This window comes from Achroia grisella, unplaced genomic scaffold (genome assembly GCF_030625045.1).
Source record: "Achroia grisella isolate CSIRO2021 unplaced genomic scaffold, CSIRO_AGI_Agris_v1 utg295, whole genome shotgun sequence".
NCBI classification, from domain to species: domain Eukaryota; kingdom Metazoa; phylum Arthropoda; class Insecta; order Lepidoptera; family Pyralidae; genus Achroia; species Achroia grisella.
The window spans coordinates 1,033,488-1,049,882 of NW_026712783.1; the positions used below are offsets into that span (position 1 = coordinate 1,033,488).

The 16,395-nt window shown below is 40.7% G+C and overlaps 1 protein-coding gene across 1 annotated transcript in view; it reads right to left on the reverse strand.

Moving 5' to 3' along the window:
• Positions 1-445: 445 nt before the first annotated feature.
• The window catches only part of LOC131843305 (protein enabled-like), a 46,508-nt gene continuing 30,558 nt past the window's right edge, over positions 446-16,395 (reverse strand). The window contains exons 3-12 of the mRNA XM_059191927.1: positions 10,427-10,592; positions 7,913-8,068; positions 6,760-6,878; positions 5,554-5,680; positions 4,828-4,940; positions 4,091-4,241; positions 3,470-3,523; positions 2,953-3,132; positions 1,367-1,543; positions 446-955 (exon numbers count right to left, since the gene is read on the reverse strand). Coding sequence (XP_059047910.1) covers positions 593-955; positions 1,367-1,543; positions 2,953-3,132; positions 3,470-3,523; positions 4,091-4,241; positions 4,828-4,940; positions 5,554-5,680; positions 6,760-6,878; positions 7,913-8,068; positions 10,427-10,592 — 1,606 coding nt within the window. The 3' untranslated portion in view covers positions 446-592. The remainder of the gene's footprint in view (positions 956-1,366; positions 1,544-2,952; positions 3,133-3,469; positions 3,524-4,090; positions 4,242-4,827; positions 4,941-5,553; positions 5,681-6,759; positions 6,879-7,912; positions 8,069-10,426; positions 10,593-16,395) is intronic.

Sequence of the window (16,395 nt, forward strand, 5' to 3'; positions counted from 1 at the left end):
GCGGGGTGTGGTCGGTGTGTGGTGTGTGGTGTGTGGTGTGTGGTGTGTGGTGTGTGGTGTGGGCTCGTTACCGGCGGCTCCGTTGCAGGCGGGGAGTCTGTGCGGCAGGGTGGCGGCCCGCGCGGCGCGCGGCGGGGTGTGGTCGGTGTGTGGTGTGTGGTGTGTGGTGTGTGGTGTGTGGTGTGTGGTGTGGGCTCGTTACCGGCGGCTCCGTTGCAGGCGGGGAGTCTGTGCGGCAGGGTGGCGGCCCGCTCGGCGCGCGGCGGGGTGTGGTCGGTGTGTGGTGTGTGGTGTGTGGTGTGTGGTGTGTGGTGTGTGGTGTGGGCTCGTTACCGGCGGCTCCGTTGCAGGCGGGGAGTCTGTGCGGCAGGGTGGCGGCCCGCTCGGCGCGCGGCGGGGTGTGGTCGGGTGTGTGGTGTGTGGTGTGTGGTGTGTGGTGTGTGGTGTGTGGTGTGGGCTCGTTACCGGCGGCTCCGTTGCAGGCGGGGAGTCTGTGCGGCAGGGTGGCGGCCCGCTCGGCGCGCGGCGGGGTGTGGTCGGTGTGTGGTGTGTGGTGTGTGGTGTGTGGTGTGTGGTGTGTGGTGTGGGCTCGTTACCGGCGGCTCCGTTGCAGGCGGGGAGTCTGTGCGGCAGGGTGGCGGCCCGCTCGGCGCGCGGCGGGGTGTGGTCGGTGTGTGGTGTGTGGTGTGTGGTGTGTGGTGTGTGGTGTGTGGTGTGGGCTCGTTACCGGCGGCTCCGTTGCAGGCGGGGAGTCTGTGCGGCAGGGTGGCGGCCCGCTCGGCGCGCGGCGGGGTGTGGTCGGTGTGTGGTGTGTGGTGTGTGGTGTGTGGTGTGTGGTGTGTGGTGTGGGCTCGTTACCGGCGGCTCCGTTGCAGGCGGGGAGTCTGTGCGGCAGGGTGGCGGCCCGCTCGGCGCGCGGCGGGGTGTGCGGCGCGGAGCTGTCCGCCGACGACTCCTGCCGGGACACGTACACGTACACGTACACGAAATTTAAAATGTAACGAAACTCATAATTTATTCCATTCTTTGTCACACAATGTCACACTTCATCGAAAATGTCAGAATCACGTTCCGTGTAACGTAACTTGTGAATTGGCCCTCCTAACCATTGATACAATTACTACTGCCTAAGCCACGGCAACGGCGACCTAATTTAATCTTCCTGTCTTACCTAACGTTTCTCAATGATTTAATTTTTAAACTAAATAATTATTTTGTAACAGTTTTCTAATTATACATTTTATACAACAGTCCACTCTATATTATTTAAGTTACCCAGAATATACAGAATAATTATATAGGTAATTCAAATTCCCGTGCCGAAATTTAAAAACAGACAATAAGTAAAGATGGTGGTAGTACATACCTCTGCCCGGTCTAAGTGAGCTCGACGGCGGGCGAGGGTCCGCGCCATCTCGTTCATCATGCAGTGCAGTGTGCCTGCACGTCCTCCGCCTCCTGCGCTGCCGCCTGATGATGAAGAGGAACCTGAGTGCTCGGCCCCACCGGGTGGAGACGCCGCTTCGCCTGTCACTACCGTTTGCTGTAAAAAGATTATAAAATCAAAATAAAAATCATTTATTTATGTAGGAGTTCTTAGCCGAATGTATAATTAGTATCCTCAGTGAGTTGAATACATATAAATCAGGACAATAATATTTTCAGACCATATTATAATTCTGGTTCTTTGAGCCGGTGACATTTCCCGGGGAAGGTCCTTCGACGCGGACACGTATCCTGGGCGCGGTGTTGGTCCGCTTGAGGCGGGCCTGCTGCAGCTGCGCGGCGAGCCCGGCGGGGTGGGGGCGGGGGGCGGGGGGGAGGCTGCACACGTACCCTGGGCGCGGTGTTGGTCCGCTTGAGGCTAGATTATAGCTGCGCGGCTAAGCCCGGCGGGGTGGGGGCGGGGGGCTAGGCTGCACACGTACCCTGGGCGCGGTGTTGGTCCGCTTGAGGCGGGCCTGCTGCAGCTGCGCGGCGAGCCCGGCGGGGTGGGGGCGGGGGGCGGGGGGGAGGCTGCACACGTACCCTGGGCGCGGTGTTAATATATACAAAATAATGAAATGAATCTTCCATCGGCGGGGTGGGGGCGGGGGCGGGGGGCGGGGGGAGGCTGCACACGTACCCTGGGCGCGGTGTTGGTCGGCTTGAGGCGGGCCGGCTGCAGCTGCGCGGCGAGCCCGGCGGGGTGGGGTCGGGGGGCGGGGGGCGGGGGGGAGGCTGCACACGTACCCTGGGCGCGGTGTTGGTCCGCGTGAGGCGGGCTCAGCTGCAGCTGCGCGGCGAGCCCGGCGGGGTGGGGGCGGGGCGGGGGGGCGAGCCTCAACCGTACCCTGGGCGCGGTGTTGGTCCGCTTGAGGCGGGCCTGCTGCAGCTGCGCGGCGAGCCCGGCGGGGTGGGGGCGGGGGGCGGGGGGCGGGGGGGAGGCTGCACACGTACCCTGGGCGCGGTGTTGGTCCGCTTGAGGCGGGCCTGCTGCAGCTGCGCGGCGAGCCCGGCGGGGTGGGGGCGGGGGGCGGGGGGAGGCTGCACACGTACCCTGGGCGCGGTGTTGGTCCGCTTGAGGCGGGCCTGCTGCAGCTGCGCGGCGAGCCCGGCGGGGTGGGGGCGGGGGGCGGGGGGGAGGCTGCACACGTACCCTGGGCGCGGTGTTGGTCCGCTTGAGGCGGGCCTGCTGCAGCTGCGCGGCGAGCCCGGCGGGGTGGGGGCGGGGGCGGGGCGGAGGCGGCACACGTACCCTGGGCGCGGTGTTGGTCCGCTTGCTGTAAAAAGATTATAAAATCAAAATAAAAAAATAGCCCGGCGGGGTGGGGGCGGGGGGCGGGGGGGGCGCCTGAGAACGGACCGAGGGCGAGGGGTTGGTCCGGGGGTGGGGGGCCTGGTGCAGCTGCGCGGCGAGCCCGGCGGGGTGGGGGCGGGGGGCGGGGGGCGGGGGGGAGGCTGCACACGTACCCTGGGCGCGGTGTTGGTCCGCTTGAGGCGGGCCTGCTGCAGCTGCGCGGCGAGCCCGGCGGGGTCGGGTGCGGGGGGCGCGGGCGGCGGGGGCGGCGGCGGCGGCGAGCACGTGGCCGCGGCACCACCCGTCGACGGGGGCGGCGGCGGGGGCGGCGCGGGCGGAGTCGCAGTTGCCATCTGATTGTCACGATATGCAAATCATAAAAAAATAACGTCCTATACTATGCAAAAAATATTGCAATTAAGAAAATATATAATTTGTAAAGGTGACATTATAATTATTGCTCCTCCAACCGGTTGTCACACAATGTCACACTTCATCGAAATTGTGACGTCATTTTTAGATGGTTCTTTAAGTGGTGTAATGGTTACACGTATATCATATACCTAGTATAAATATTTGTTAAAAAAACTTCCAACCAATTGTCACATAATGTCACACTTCATCGAATCGTCACAAACATTGTGACATGTTAAAAAAACACAAAAAGGTAGTATATAGTTAATAACTCACCATCATTGGCGGTGGTTGAGGAGCGGCCGGCGGTGTCGCCGGTGGCATTGGACCCTAGACAATTTATATTATTAGATTTGAAAAAAAAATGAAGTCAGTCAGTCATACATTAGTTTCATCTATTACGTTATACGACTGTGGTTAAGATAAAGAATAAACAAGTACACATATTAAAAAATTGTAAAATAGATATAAAGCAAAATAGTCCGATTGCATGATAAGCTGTTAAGCTTTCATTTATATATGCGCTTAAAGAGAATAATAATCATTATTGTAAAAAAAATTTAATACATCATCATTTGTTAATTAATTAATTAACCAAATAAGAGATACTCTTCAATAGATATATGCTTCTATTGTTAATGTTCGTACAGTACTAATAAATGGCGATCAACAAATTTTATTAAACGCATATGAAACTACAACTATATACGTACTTAGATTAAAAAAATAAATTCAAAAATATTTGTCTGAGTTATCCCTGTATTTCTAGTTCGTTCGTCTCGTTAGCTACGTTATAAGGAGTAACTTGGGCTACTTTTATTTATTTTAATAAAAAAAAAGGACTCGGAAAATGTAGCGGGTGTGAGGTAGTGATGAGTGTGAGGTAGGTATACTGACGTTGGTGGGCGCGGCGGGCGGCAGGTTCTGGTGCGGGGGCACGGGCGGCGGCGCGGGGGCGGCGGGGCCCGCGGGGCCCGCGGGGCCCGGCGCTCCCGGGGCGCCCGGGGGCCCCGCCGCAGACAGCGACATGTTGGGCGGCATCGGCGCGCTGCACACACATCACTATGTTACATATCCTTCACTACATTAATCATTTCATCTTACTAATATTATAAACGCGAAAGCTTGAGAGTATGGACTAATATAGCAGTTGAATGGATGGATGTTTGTTACTCTTTCAGGCAAAAATTACTCAACGAATTATGATTAAACTTTACAATAATATAGCTTATACATGAAAATAATACATCGGCTATAATTTATATTATGTTTATTGGCCGAAGTATAATGATAAATATCAAGTGTGATAAAAAAAACATGTAACAATGTTGTAAACTTGTAATGAAATAAAAAATTTTAATTGTTCCTCTCACAAAAAAAATGAACAGCTTTATCGCTAAATAACAATCTCTTTTATCATTTTTATTTAGGAATACATTTTTATGAGTATCCATCAAAATGAATGAACGATATCGGGTACAATTAAATTCTCTGGGCGTGATGACACGTCCATGAAACAATTCCTGCCAATTATATTTTGCATAATTAAAAAGGGAATTTCCCAGTTAACAGGCTGATAACATGTCCTAATGAAACAATTCGTGTAATAAAAATATAATAACAGTTGGCGTTACCTGTTGGTACGGTGGTGGGTGGGCGGCGGATGCGGCTGATGACCCGCGTGCGCGTGCGGAAGCGTGTGTCCGGCTCCGTGCGGCGGTGGCGCGGGCGGAGTTGGCTGCGGCGCCTATAGTAACACACACAATATAGCACATTCAAAATCAAATCGAATTAGTAGCCTACAAACATTATAAATGTGGAAGTATGTCTATTTATCTTATCAAGATTGAAAAGAAGTTTACCGTACATACATACATACTTTATATATTGTATAATAATATAATATTACAATTATATAAATACAAGATAATAAATACTTTTTTATTGAGGTGCGCTTATAAGGATAGAAATGTCTGCCTTGTAAATTGTACCAAATTATTCACAGTAAGTCACCTAAATTATAATAAAGGACAATTCATACAGCGCCATCTAGTGCTAAGCTAAGCTGAGCCTGTGTTATAAGTACTCAAATAGCTGATGTAATTACTTATATACATTTTTTTGTAAATACACACATAACTAAGGCTCCCAGTGTGGATAGATGCGGAAGGTGGAAGATCGCACATCATGGAAGGATTTGGGAAAGGGATATATCCAATGATGATTAGACATATGAAATAACGATAATGATGATAGTGTTGGTGATGATGGTGATGGTGATGATGGTGATGATGATGATGATGATGGTGATGATGGTGATGGTGATGATGGTGATGTAATGATGATATATAAAAACATACCTGGTGGTGATGATGCGGCGCGTGATATTGGCTGGGGGGCGCGTGATGCTGATACTGTGGTTGCTGATTGTGTGGCGCGTGGTACTGTGGCTGTTGCAGCATCGCGGCGTCCTCCCGCGTCATCGTTCTACCAAAGAATATCATCACCATTGTAATATTAGACGGGATGGATAGAGACTGAAATATTTCTTTCAGGCATATGATACCTGTCAAGATTTTAGCTCTAGAGACTACAGTATGAGGTTTTTCAAGAAGGGTATATTAAGGTTTCTTAAGGGTCAACTACGCGCACGTGAAGCCTCGGGTGTTTCAAGCGTCCATAGGCTATGGTAACCATTTACCGTCCGACCGTATACTACCTTGCCACGATTGTAATATAAAAAAAAATACTACGTACTTGCTGTTACTTTATTATCAGTGGATAGAACTTAAAGAACGCGATGCGTAAGATAAATTACAAGTTAGGAAAGTATAATATAAAAAAAAAGTCTTAGGTCTTCCCATCCACTTCAAATATCGTAATTACGACAGCCTGAGCCGAGTTTCGAACCCTTAGGGGTGCTCTTAGACTAAAATCGTATCCGTAAGAGGGTAGCTGGCCTTCAGCCGCTCCGTAAGTTTTTTATTTAAAGGACTGTTCAAAAATTTCCTAACTATTCAGCTAATACTGAGGATTACGACAGCCTGAGCCGAGGTTCGAACCCTTAGCAGTGCTCTCAGCCTAAAGTCGTATCCCTCGGGCGGGAGCTGGCCTTCAGCCGCTCCGTAAGTCCTCTCCCGTGGGTTTTTTTATTTAAAGGACTGTTGAAAAATTTCTAAACTATTAAGCACGTATCAAATACTGAGGATTTCTGTAGTTCTGTGTTTTATTGTCTCATTTTCTCAGTTTTTGCTGGTTCTTTTAAACTTTATTATAATTATTATTTATTTAAATTTTAATGCACAAATACAATATATAATTATACATATGGCGAACTTAACCCCTAAAGGCGTTCTGTACCAGTCAACCATAAGGTAAACTGAGAAGTTAGTAAGCGGCGCATTATAGTTCATAAACATTTACGTAGTAACTTTAAAATAATACATATTATTAGACATACATATTTACATACGACATATAAATAAATAAAATATATATATATACACATATACGTGCTTGGATTACATATTTAGATACTATATAAATTATTAAATCAGTAAAATTACCTGTATCCCATATCCTCGTCGTAGTTGTGAACGTTATTGTGCCCGTTGTACGGGCCCGGCGGATTCGGTGCCTGGGGAGGCGGTGGCGCAGAATTGTTGCTAGGTTTGTTTGCTAAGATCTGTTAAATATAAAACATTCACTTATCAGATCATACCGTTTTCGAATAAATTAATTAAAAATGAATCTGTAATAAACTTTAAATGTCGTTTCTTTGTTTACAGGTGAGTTATATGTGTGATTCATTATTTCCGTGTTAATAATTGTAGCGTTTTAAAATTAAATAAAACATTTCTTGTTTACAGAGAAACAAATTTTAGTTTATTTTATAAAGAAACCCTGAAAATATCATTATATATATATACATATAAAGACAGCAATGACTTAATTTAATTATATAACTATAATTATATTTAATACAGTTGACACGATGTGACATTAATAACAAGATATTGTGTGCTTGTAAACAAAGTAATTAAGTAATTGAGGGTATCAATTAATTAAATTAACATTCCCAGATAATTTTAGGTCATATGTAATTACTTTGTCGGGAATCATAAACATAATAAAATTGTAAACATAATAATAAAAACCGTGATCTATAAAGAGACTACAGACGTTTTTTTTATTACATTTAGTTTTAAGTACTATGTACTAGGTGTATAAATATGAAACCGGACTGATTTTTGAAAAAAATTATTGTATAGGGGCGATTTTATTCGAAATATTTTCCTTCGTTAGCCACACAAGCCTCCCACCTCTCGGGCAACGAATTAACGACCCATTTTGACGCGAAGCGGTGCTCAGACAATGCGTGGCCCATTGATGCGAAAATGTGATAGTCGGATGGAGCAAGGTCTTGTGTTGTGGGTAGAATCTCCTAGCCGAACAACTTTTGTCGCATAAATCCTGTGAGCCGGGGCGTTGTCGTGTAGCAAGATTTTTTTTTTATATAAATTAATCGCAGAGCTGCGGTCAAAACAATCATAGTCATTGATACAAATGGTCGACGGTCTGGCCAGAGCTCGAGCAGTTCGTAGTACACCGCGACCAGGCAAAGCATGGTCTTTTTTCAAAAACGACATCGACTGCAGATTTCACCGAAGTATGAATGTATGAGTGTTTATATGTATGTATGTATGAGTATAATCTTACCTCTAACGTGTGCATCATGGCTCTCGCGAAGCTGTCCGCATCCTCGCGACATGAGAAGTTGAGTCCGTACACGTGGCGCGCGTCCCTCCACTGGTGGAACGTGGCGGTCGCCTGGTTGTACTTGAGACCGCGGACTATACCGCAGTTTATAACCACCTGGAACCATTAAATATATACATAATACAATACAAAGTACCCGATGGTGTTTGTACGCTTAGATCTTTAAAACTACGCAACGGATTTTGAAGCGGTTTATTTTTATAGATAAGAGTGATTCAAGATGATGGTTTGTATATATAATACATGTATACCCGTGCGAAGCCGGGCGAGTAGCTAGTAATTGTAAAAAATCTGCATACGTAATACTTGAACGGCCCCTTATAGAAATTAGATTTATTTTACTAACAAAAAAAAATGATAAATTCCACGCGTACTAAGTTGCAGTTCAAGAGGAAGGTTTATGTCTATATAATTACAATAGTGTAAAAAAATTGCAGCTGCTGTCTATACGCTTAGATCTTTTAAATTATGCAACAGGTTTTAGTGCTGTTTTCAGCAATAGATAGAGTGATTCGAGTGAAAGATTTATATGTATATAACTAAATGTTACATACATATAAACCTTCCTCTTGAACTGCAACTTAGTAAGCGTGGAATTTAACTATTTTTTATTAAAATAAATTAAATTTCTATAATAAACAGACAGACAGACAAAAACTTTTAAAATTTGTCTTGATGTAAGTAAGTTAGACTATATACAAAGTCGTCTCACCTATTTCCATCTACAGACAGACACGGCGATATTATAACATATACATATTTGTTTGTGTATATATATATTTACATGTAACTTCTTACCACTAGTGTCTCTCGTGACAATCTATTGATCACTAAACTTGAAGTGGCAGCTAAGTCCTTTATGTAATCAGGATCATTAATTGATGGATAGCTTTTAATTTGTTTGAAGTTTAATTAATATAATGTCTTACTAATGACATATATATTTATATAATGCCTTATTAATGATAACCTATTCATTATTTCCTAAATTAGTTTATAGATAAATAAACCAACATCCCTTTTTGAGTCTATAAAAATAAATCGACAGATCGGGGTTTACCATTACTTTGGTATATATATATACATTAATACAAGGACAGTAATGGAAACACTAGTATACGTGTAAATATTGAAAAAATGTTTGAAGTTTAATTAACATAATGTCTTACTAATGACATATATATTATATATGTCTTATTAATGAGAATCTATTCATTATTTTCTATTATAAATTAGTTTATAGATAAATAAACCAACATCCCTTTTTGAGTCGAAAAATATATCGCGATTGGGTTTCCTTTATTTAGGATAGGTACATTAATACATCCATTCTTCCCTAAGGAAATGGTTCTCCATGATGGATTTTCCTTACGTGAAAAAAAAAATAAAAAAGGAACATTAATACAAGGACAGTAATGTAAACACTAGTATACGTACGTAAATATTGTAAAAATGTTGTGGAAACTACATATAAAGCTTTAAAACTAATTGTCGAAATAAAAAAATAAGATTCTACAAATGAACATCGCAGGTACAGCACTACTCCACAAGTGGTAACATTATATGATAACTAGACATTTCCACCTGTCAATTTAGTCTCCGAGATATATAACAATAAATACAACAGACTATAATTAAGGGGGAAAGGGATTGTTAGTAATGGGGACTGTAGACCCCATTGGCAGCAAAGCATCATGTTAACCTCCACGCGGTTCCCCCTGGAAACCATCTATATATATAATTCAAAGGTGACTGCCATAGTGATCTTAAAACGCACAGCCCAAACCACGGGACAGATCGGGCTGAAATTTGGCATCAGGTAGATGTTATGATGTAGGTATCACTAAGAAAGGATTTTCATTAATTTTATCCCCAAGGGGATAAAATAAGGGATGAAAGTTTGTATGAAACTTTGTCAATTTTAGACCGATCGGGCTGAAACTTTGCATGCATAAATCTACTATGCCGTAGGCATCAAAGGATTTTAATAAATTCCACCCGTAAGGGTATAAATTAACGCGAGCAAAGCCGCGGGCAAAAGCTAGTTAAAGTAAATTCCTGGTGAATTTGTCACGATGGGCTAACTGACCTGACCTCATACTCATCGTCCTCCACTGGTGCCCCGCCAGCGTATACTCACAGTGCAGGCGGGTGCAACATTCTATTATCATTCAATAAAAAATACTGACTATAATTTAATAAAATATATAAAAAAAATAATCACTTCATATATGCGGACCACCAGATCCGGCCACGCGTTGCTGTGACTAAGGTTCTTGAATAAAACAATATTGCGACTATAAATTGAGATGTAAGCTATCCTATCTTTCAAGTTGGATCAAATTGCACACAATGTGCAAATAAAATTTGCAATCGGTTCAGTAGTTTAGGAGTCCATCGCGGACAAACAACGTGACACGTCTTTTTTTTATATAAAGAAAGATATGCTCTCACCTCGTGGTCGTTGAGTTTCCTGCCGACTACCCGGAAGGTGTTGTGCTGGGTGTGATGGTATATGTGGACCTTGGAGAGCCCCGAGCTGGACCCCGACGGGACCCACCGCTTCAGCCCGTCGTCGTACACCATCACGGAGGCGCGCGCGCTGCTTATTGACTGTTCGCTGAAAATAAACAAATAATTTTCATGAATATCGTCCCTTACATATTTTATACTCGCTGTTTGTTATTCGCCACTTCATAAAACTTTTTTCAAAATAAAATAAGTGAAATTTATAAAATATATGTAGCCTAAATTATTTCTTATAACATTAGCTAATTGGGAGTAAAAGTCCCATCAATTACGGTCCAGCCGTTTCAGAGTTTAGCAAGAACAAATGGATATTTTTTTTATATAAGTACCGTATATATGCATATGCACATGTACATATTGCCTTGCCTTTGAAAACCTGTTAATTTGAATTTATAAACAGACACTTTAATTTTATCCGTTTGTATATACGACGATCTCGGTGATCTTACTTCCGATGATCGTGGGTTCGATTCCTCGTATGGTACAAACATTTGTATTCAGTCATTTGTATTAATCTGTGTGTGTGTTTTCTATGTATTTATTTCTAAAAATAAATATATTTATAATTATGTAATTTTAGAACTAAAGAATATCTGACTATAATAATAATAATAAATAATATATTTATTTGTCAGAATATGGTATGTACAATGGTGGTAAGTATATATAATATATGTTTCATCATATTCTGCTGTTTCCAGCGTACAAATATTTAATCAATCAAGTCATTATAAATTCTTACTCAAATACTTATTACTTTAAACCATTACTTCTTACTTTAAAAACATTATAATAGAATGTCAATATTTCATTAATTATCAACATTTTATTTTAATTCTAAATAATTCAATTGATTGATACTATTTCGAAATATAGTATGAATGGTTGATATTAATTGCCTTAATCTTAGGACAAAATCTCATCAAGTTTAGTTTAGTTATTTTTGTCAATTTTCATAGTAGCACTCTTGTATGGAAAGGGGTAAGGACATGTCGCCTTAAAGGCAGGCGACAGGACCAAGGTCTATTGAATTTGGAGATCAAAAGAATGCTCGCTAAGTAAAAGGCGTCACACCATACGTCCTACGCCGTTTTCCACGCCCACCCATAAAACCATGATTGACACTTCACTTAGTTTTCGCTCCTAAATTGAAACCAGGGCTGCCAACATTGAAACACTTAAAATCTTCAGAAGAAATAAAAATTCTCCTAAGATTTTGTTCAGCTCAATCTGGCTTCCTAACCTCGTACAACTTGCATTTTGTCTGTCTTAAGTCAAATAATAGTAATATCCTGGACAATACACACTGCACCATGGGACTAGATGGCGTTGTGTGTTAAAGCAGAGCTTGTGATATAAATATTTAGTTTTTTTTGTAAATATCCACATAGAAATATAGATAGAAAACGCCCAGACCGATACGAAGAATCATACTCATGAATACAAATGTTTGTACTATGCGAGAAACCAAATAGGTAAGGAAACATTATAATTTTTATAAAAAATTTGACGTCATAAGCGGCTAAAATGTCCTACATGTATAAATGATTTTTGAATTTGAATTTGAAAAATCTGAAGTAAAGCTAATCCGCTAGACCATCGAGGTTGTCATCAAATGAAATCAAAATATCTTTATTCATGTAGGTCTATTACAGACTCTTATAAGTCAACAGTACTATCAGTTACAGTACTATCAGGAGTGCTTTCGAGCTAAGAAGAACTAGCAAGAAACTCACCTCTTATTCTTTTCAAATAAAACGTACATGATTACAAAAACATAGCATATGTTTCGATTAGAGAGAATGTACTGACCAACAGCATGCTATTGCATTTTTATAAACATAAAATAATTTAATCACTAGCCGTAATATAACAAACTTGTCTGGGGATGAAAATGTCTTCGTAGTAAAGACCAAAATCTCGAATGTACGATCATTTTTTTACGGTTGGCATCCCTGATTGTAACAATCAATTAATATCAGTGATGACGTGATTGCGTTACCTTTGTGTAGTTAATATAAACCTTTGTGAAACCCAAACATGTTTAATATATGTATACTATATTAGCTGAAGAATATATATGAGATTGAACGCTAATTGTAGGAACTTCTGGCCAACACACAACACTAAAATAATTTGTCATTTCATAAATTATTTTAGTGTTGGATAGCGAATTTATCGCGGAAAACTTTAGATTTACCAGAGGTAGTCGGAAAGGGTATATATATATATATAGCAGCAAGTATAAAAAGTACCCAAGGTAGTTACCATGGGTACTATTTATGTTTGCTTGTGATATAGTTATATCACACTCATGAATAAAAATATTCATTTGTGCGAGGAATCAAAACCGCGACCATCGGTAGTAAAGCCATCTACGAAACCGACCACCGAAACCATAGTGTGCATACAAATAAACGCTTTTCTTTAACTAGTATCACAACCTATATGAAAACTATATGATCCACTAAACTACTTGTACTGTTACAAAAGCATCAGTATTTAATAATAATAATGTATGAATACAAAATAATATTAATAAATATACGACCTATGAAGCACACCGCTTTACGACCGATGGTCGCGGGTTCGATTCCTCGCACGGCACAAACATTTGTATTTATGAGTATGATTGTTTGTATCGGTCTGGGTGTTTTCTATGTATAATATGTATGTATTTACAAAAAAATATATCTATGTATATGTATCAGTTATCTAGTACCCATAACACAAGCTCTAGCTAGCTTAACTTGGGTCTAGATGGCTCTGTGTGAATTGTCCTGAGATTATTATTATTATTATTATATACAGACATTGCAATAACAAACACATATAATCTTCTATCAACACATACAGAAAAAATTATGAAGTATACTGATTTGGCAATAGAACTAAAAATACAATGGCAGGTAGAAACAGTGAAAACTCTTCCAATTATTATCTCGTCCACGAGTGTCATTCCAACATCCCTACACACTAACCTTAAGATATTACAACTTCATATTCTAAACACATGTAGAATAGTCCGCAATTTTTTGTCATCATAATAATTTCTTTTATAGTTGTCATTGTTTGGTGATTTTCACCGCGATGACAAGTTTATCCGCCAACAAAGGAAGACATATAAAAGAAATAATATTACAATTTACACAGCGCCATTTTGTCTCAAACTAAGCAGAGCTTGTATTCTGGGTTACTACTAGACAACTGATAAAAATATTTTTTAATACACACATTATACACAGAAAACAGCCCTACCGATACAAGGGACTCGTGAATACAATAGCATAATTCGAACCCATAACCATTCAAGTTCAAAAATCATTTATTCATGTAGGACATTTTAGCCGCTTATGAACGTCATATTTTTTACACAATATTATTTTCCCTACCGTCCTAATTTAATTTCATTGGAAATGAGGCGGTGTACCATCCTGAATATAATTTTTCATTTTGACGCAAGCAGCTACATCTACGTGAAAATGCGTTCCACTAAACTACTTGAACTATTACAAAAGCATTTATTTATTGTGAACTTTTAACGACCATACTGCGGATTATGGCGAAGTAAAATGACCTTAATACGCATGTGGGCTGTAAATGTTGTTATAAAGAAACTCCATGAACATGAATAGGTTTCGGCAATCACTTCCACCCACCAGAGCACAGTCTTGTAATCCAAAACACCATGCTATCATGTACCTTCCAAATTAAAAATATCTTTATTCATGTAGGTCTATTAAAGACCACCTATGGGTGACGGGTAGATAATGCCGCATGGTGTTAAGACCGCCAAATGTACTTTACTATTTTGTATTGAGTGCATTGAAGTTAAATAAATAAAAAACAAATAGGCTATAATTTAAAAGATATTATGTAAATTGGACATATAATGATAAATGTCAAGTAATTGTTGTGTGAATCACAACGAGCGTGGATATATTCGTTGTAAATAATTATAAAAACACCAAATCTGTTAAGGGGGTCTTCCTATGTGATGGGTTGAAAAAATCGATTTTTTTTTTTTCATAAATTGCTCCCTTAACATGTCTAGAATACGGTAGTAAAGCGATTTTAGAAAATTCGAAGTCGTTTTAAAGATACAGCAGGTAAAAGAAAGAGCGGTTCGGAGCGGTGAGTTGGCAGTTAGAGACCGGGCCTATTGTGTACCGTCGGCTTTATACCTGGCCTCCCTTTTATTAATATATTTGTTTATACAAGTTTAGACACGTTTCTACAGACTTAAACAGAAATTTCTATTGTTATAATATTTTACAAAATTCTACGGATTAGCAATTCGACGCCATCCAGATTCGCTTGAAGATATGAGAAAGGAAGTTTGGGCAACGTACTATCACAAATGTTCTTCTGATGAAAACCCTCAGCATCAATTTTGTCCAGAAGGCGAAGACAGTTGGTGTAAATGGCGTAAGGCTGAAGCTAATAATGAACTGGACCAATTTCATCACGATAAACCACCTCTAATTCCGCAAGTCCAAGAAGCTATCAAACCGGTTTTCGAAGATTTATCGAAAGACGAATTATTAATTCGTTGTTTAGGAGCAGAGACACAAAACAATAACGAATCTTTGAATTCTTTGATTTGGACTTTCGCTCCTAAACATCTTCATTCTGGTCCCAAAGTTGTTGAAATTGCTAGCTACTTAGCAGTTATTATCTTTAATGAAGGTTTTCAAGGTATTTTAAAAGTTATGTCGATTATGGGATGCCCTGTTGGTCGTGAAGCCCAAGCGTATGTTGAGAAACGGGATGAAAAGCGAATCAGCGTAAGATTCGCAAATTAAATTAGAAATTAAGATTCGAAATTTTATATTTATACTGTCCAAATATGTGTTAATAAATGATAAAAAACTTGAAGCTCTAAATATTTACTGGTCGTAGAAAAAAAATCCTAAAATATCCCTAAAAAACAGGCCGTCACATAGGAAGACCCCTTAAATAAATTGTAATTATATATATTTATTAAAATGTCGATATAACTACCGGTGTAACAAAATATTGAATAAGATATTTTTACGATTGTCTATTGTTTTTAATATTTTGTTAAATATTAAAAGCAAATGACAATCGTAAAAATATATAAAGTTGGCACACACGTATAGAAGTATATTCTTTAAGAATAGAACTTTAATTATGGTCGAGTATTGCCCATAGGGCTACCACCTGTATACATTATCGGATGGGCATCATATTATCTTGTAACGCCGTTTTTAATAATTTGTTAAATATTAAAAACAAATGACAATCGTAAAAATGAAAACACAGCGTTCTATATTTAAATATTATGAAATAAATAATTGAAGAGGTTGTAATACCTACTTTTTGTTGGAGTTTCCAAAAAGTGTGCAGAGAAAATTGCGCGGGTCAGAGTAAGAAAAAAAAATCATTAACATCCATTACTAAAAAACTACTATTAGTACATGTATGTATGTATGTATCCAATATCATAATTTGGCCATTATGCAATAGACTCCGGCTTTAACGGACGCGGCTCTATTGGACTGCAAGGTCGAGCCAGGCAACTGCTTTCGTTGCCTGGCTTACTTACAGTAGTATACTTTTGTTTTAGAGACGAGGTTAAATGATATACACGTATATTGCACAATAATAATAACCCAAGATAATTGATGCAGCGAAATCTAGTCCCAAGCTAAGTAGAGCATGTTATGGGTCACACCCAAACAAAAACCCACTAGAAAAACACCACTAGACCAGTGTTTCCCAATTAGTGGTACGCGTACCCCCCAGGGGCCTTATGTTATGGGTACTAGGTGGTGTGTTAAACCACTAGACCGGTTATTTTGACCGGAATTAGTAGTACGCGTACCCCTAGGGGTACGTGAAGTTGCAGCAAGGGGTAAGTCCGGCTATCA